Source organism: Mesitornis unicolor, unplaced genomic scaffold, assembly GCF_000695765.1.
Source record: "Mesitornis unicolor isolate BGI_N332 unplaced genomic scaffold, ASM69576v1 scaffold47649, whole genome shotgun sequence".
Lineage (NCBI taxonomy): Eukaryota > Metazoa > Chordata > Aves > Mesitornithiformes > Mesitornithidae > Mesitornis > Mesitornis unicolor.
Window position 1 is genome coordinate 1 of NW_010206128.1, and position 4,699 is coordinate 4,699.

General features: G+C 44.4%; 1 protein-coding gene across 1 annotated transcript in view; it reads left to right on the forward strand.

Moving 5' to 3' along the window:
* Positions 1 to 7: 7 nt before the first annotated feature.
* LOC104546289 (rap guanine nucleotide exchange factor 5-like) overlaps positions 8 to 4,699 on the forward strand; it is a gene marked incomplete at its 5' end in the record, with an annotated part of 40,661 nt that continues 35,969 nt past the window's right edge. Inside the window, one exon of the mRNA XM_010191642.1 lies at positions 8 to 122. Within this exon, the coding sequence (XP_010189944.1) occupies positions 8 to 122 (115 nt within the window). The remainder of the gene's footprint in view (positions 123 to 4,699) is intronic.

Consider the following 4,699-nt stretch of genomic DNA (forward strand, 5'->3'; position numbering starts at 1 on the left):
GGATGATTCCGGGGACTCTCTGCTTTCCGACAGATACGTGGTGGTGTCGGGGACGCCGGAGAAGATTTTGGAGCATCTCCTCAGCGACCTGCACCTGGAAGCCGCCCAGGACAAAGAGACGGGTAAGGAGCGAGCCTGGCGGGGAGGCGTTGGCCGAGAATGGGGGAGAGATCCTGGTGCCGGTCCCGGTGCCGGCAGAACTGGACGGTGCGGGGGTCGCTCCCGGGCAGCCCCGGCCGAAATCCGGCTGCCAACTGGCTGAAAATGGGGAGGAAACTGTGAGAGGAGGGAAGGCGGAGCGGGCAGCCTGGGAGCAGCGATGCCAGCGATTAACGGAGCCGCTCGGGAACCCCGCAGGCTGAGCACCAACTTGAGCCCATTTTATATTCGGCTTTGGCAAGCTGCGGCGTGCGCTGTGCAGCACCCGTGTCTCTCCGGGCAGAGGCTGGCATTCTCCCTAGCCTGCAGCTACGATTCTATCGATCACTGTACTCGCCGTGCTCTTCAGCGTCCTGGCTAAACTACTCGTTTTGCCACCACCCCACTACTTGGGTACATCTTCGGTTTCATAAGCACGATGTATACGTTTCCTCATAACCCAGGGCACAGCAGATACACAAGTACAGCATCAGACTGTCTTCTACCAGAGATTGTAATTTGTTTCAGCCTAGAGCAATTATTATATCGATTGGGCTGCTTGACATGCAGTTTAATTTTCAGCTGAATCTCTTGGCTATCTGCACAGCTTGCTGTCACCAAAAACTCCTGGGGTAGTTTACCAGAAGTGCCCACTACCTGCGATTCATATATAGTTTTAATGAAAGCAGCCAGGCTGGTGAGACTTTCGGAGATCCCAGATACTGAAGAGCAGAGGAAGGCAGCTGGCTGTAAATGGAGCTGTGCATTTCATCACTCCCAATAGGGTTAAACCGCATCCTCCTGCTGCCTGTATATATCTCTCTCTACAAATGAGATTACTGAGAATAAACACACTTTAATCCTTTTAAGTGACTGAAAATATAAATAACATCTGTGATTCCCAGAGGAACGTCAGGATTGGGTTCTTAGAGCAAGTCATTAGTTTAATGTGGGACAATAGGTATATTCCTAGTGCTGATATGTGAATGCCCCGAAGAAACACACAGAATGTCTGCTGGTGATATTACTATGTTGCTCCTAGTGCTGCTTTTGTCTGTTTCGACATTAATATTTAGTGCAGAGAGACGCTGTGATTGTTTTCCTTCAACAGATGCCCTCAGACTAGTTCTGGGTGTAATTTACTTGAGCCAGCTCTTAGGCAGTGTAGCAAGGGGTCCTTCCTTGGCCCTTTAAGGTCAAATGTTAGATTCAGAGTAAGTTTCTCCATTAATGTTTATCATTTGCAGATTGAGGGACATTAGCTGCCTGTGTTTATAATTTGCTTCAGTTTGTTTTATTGTTTGTTTTTTTTTTAATCACAATCTTGCTGGAAAACAATGAGATTTTCACTAGTGTTTTACATTTAGTGTTTGTAAATACAGAGCACTCTGCACATAAAGGATTAGATGCTGTATACATCCTCACCTGTTCTACCTTTTCTTTTTTTCCTCTTTGCTCTCTCTCCCTCCCATCACCAGGAGGCTGTTCATAAGCCTGTTTTTATTGTTATAGAGAGGGCACGGTAAACTGCCCTCAAAACAAATGCTAAACCACTGCTTGCCTGGTTGTTAGCAGATGGTAAGGTATTTAAAGGTCGATTGGCTTCCCCTCACCTCTTCTGCCTTGTCCTGCTTCCTTTCAGAAAGAAACAATTAGATCTGCCCTGTAGCCAGGGTTAACAAGATCCCAGGGACAGAACAAAGTAGATGGGGCTTCAGTTTTTTGCCATCACAAAGAAGTGTGCCAAGCTTTGCCCAGTGGCCCTCCACTTCCCCAAGGGTAGTTAATCATGTACTGTTTTCTTCTGACTTTATTAACCTGGTAATATAGAATATCATCAAAATAAAAGGCTTTGGGAGTTATATTTCCCAATGTGTTATGTGGCAGATGCCCCTGGAATCGTTTTTATCAGTCTGTTTTGCAAAGTCAGTGGCGTTTGGCATGAGTAAGTATGGGATATTGAGTGTACATATATACATCGTTGTGTGTGCACCTGAAGGCATCCTTCAGCTGTCTGTGTTTTTGGATTTGCTGTTCTTTGTATTTTTTGTAGTTGCAGTCTGGCCCATCTCAGAGGATGGTAGAGTTGCAGAGTCCCACAAGCTTGTGTTTTAGCAGGCGCAGCTTTGCAGAACATAAAAGGATGATGTTGTTGTACCCAGCTGCTGCTCCTGCTGTCGGTTTGTCAGTTCCAGAATGACTTCTTTAGCTTCCTGTTTTCCCTGCAGCCCCCAACCCGGTTTGCTTATTTGTATCTGTAAAGAACATGAGAAAGAGTTATTTTTACATACCCTGGTGTACAGGAGGCTGTTGTTCTGTTTGACCCCTTGCACTGCTTCCCAAGAAGGGATGCTCTGCATGTTTTCATTCCCACCCTTTGTATAAAAGATCATAACTGCAATCCTCTGTGGTCATTAAAAAAAAATAAATTCACTATCTCCTGGGGCTTGCGCAGTCATGGAGCACCACTTTTTATGAACACTGACATAGCTGAATAATGCGCCATGTATTGCTCCCAGCCATCTTCCATTTTCTAGCCCAAGTCAGCGGGTACTGTTTTATAGCTGGGAGAATAAAGGGAAACTTTGAGGCTGGGCTGGAACAAATTTGCCTGGGGTCTAACTCAGGCCTCAAGGCTCCCCTCAGTTGATGCTAAACCTCTGTAGCAAGATACCTTAAGCACTCTGCTGCAGCAACATCTTCTATAAAAAATATGTGGGACACCGTTTCTGACCTGACCTGAAGAAGAGTCCCAGTGTCCATGATATGGCAGAACAGTTACAGCAATTGAGGACACTAAAGGGGACATTGCAGTGTACACAGCTGGACCAGTCTGTTGCTCTGATTACTTCTGTAGGCAAGGCCTTGAAAGCCTGAGGTCTGCAAGACTCTTTAAGCTTAGGTACTTAATAACAGTTTAATGACTGAGAGGTTTTTTTGTGATGACTAAGTCAGAGAGTATATGTGAGTTCTTGTGGCATCATAAACTGGGGCTTGCCGGTGACAATGTCTTGCCAGCCTTCTGGCCTAAAGGGAGAAAGTAAGTTTTTGTCTCACTGAGTTCCTATAACCTGTAATGTACCAACCTGCAAGAAGACTCTTCTTGTTTCCTACTGTGAGATGGCTGGAAATGTTAAATTTCTGTAATGAACAACTTTTCTGAGTCATCTCTAAGGCTGTTAGAATCACTGGGGGATGTCTGCTGAGTGTGTACTTTAGAGGGCAGTTTGAAGTTTTAAGAATTGAACAGAATAAGACACTTCTGTCAATATTCAGGCAGAAAATGCCAGTCGTACCTCCTGGGCTAGTCCTCATCAAGGACGGGGATTTGAACAAGTAATCTCCAAGAGGCCAAATCTTAGTATCTCAGGATCTCTAATCCCTTCCTATTGACTACAATGTTTCTTTCAAAATTGTTGCCCTCTTCTGCAAAAGCTTTTATTTCTAGGGCATTAGCAGTATTTCCTTCTCTGGATATTATCCTGATCTAGTCTTTAAAGTATCCTCTGGCTGGTCTCTATTCAAACTTGTCATTTTACCTCACAGTGGTTGCATTCAATGTTTTGCTGCCTCTGGAATGACACAGTGATCATCACATTGACCAGCACTTCTCTAGGCCTGCCTGGATCCCTCAGATCAGTTCCTTCATGCCACTGGGCCACCTCTCTCGGGCAGCTTAAGCAGACCATAATCTCCCTTATTACATCTGATGACACTGCATGTCTTTTACCTCCCTACTGTGGGATTCATTTTAGGGAATGAGTAGGGAGAAGAAGAGATTGATTTGTGAAGGTCTTTGAGAGCAAGAAGCAAGGGGAAATGGAGGTCTGGAGGAAGGATTGGTGGTAAATGAGGAATGGTATGATTGGAGCAACATGATGGTGTTGGTCTTAACTGATATATCTTTTTAGTGGACCAGGTGAAAAGAATGTCTGCTAGCCCTACCTCTTACAAGTCCTTTATAAGGAGTGATATGCTGACATTCTGAGGGATTTTATAAACTTTTCCCCAGAGTTTTAGAAAAACTTTGTAAACCAAGTGGGCTAAATGCATATTACTGCCATGCTTACAGGAGAGGAATAACAGTTTAGCAGAGTTAACATGCATGGAGCAACATCAATGTGAGAATAACAGAAACACTAAAATAATAATTTATCTCAGTGTTCGGTGTGAGAGAATCTGGGGAGGTTCTCGCACAGGACCATTGCTTCACATAGCCTGAGTCTAAGCTGTCTCAAATTGGAGTGTCAGTAGAAGTAGACTTAAAATAAATCAATAAAATGAATAGTAACAAATCACTGGGATCAGATGTTAATCCCCAAAGACTTCTAAAGGAACTCAGATATGAAATTGCTGAAGTCCTAACAGTGGTGTGTAATCTATCATATAAATCAGCTTCAGTGGCAGAGGAAGGTGGAGAATGTGATGCCAATTAAAAGAAATGGTTCTGTTTGGGCAACATCGAAGCAATAAGGTTGTCATTTTACCAATACATTATTCCAGCATAAGCTAGTGCTGTAGTCAAAAGCAGTGGCTCAGCCTCCCAGCCACTCATTCCTGC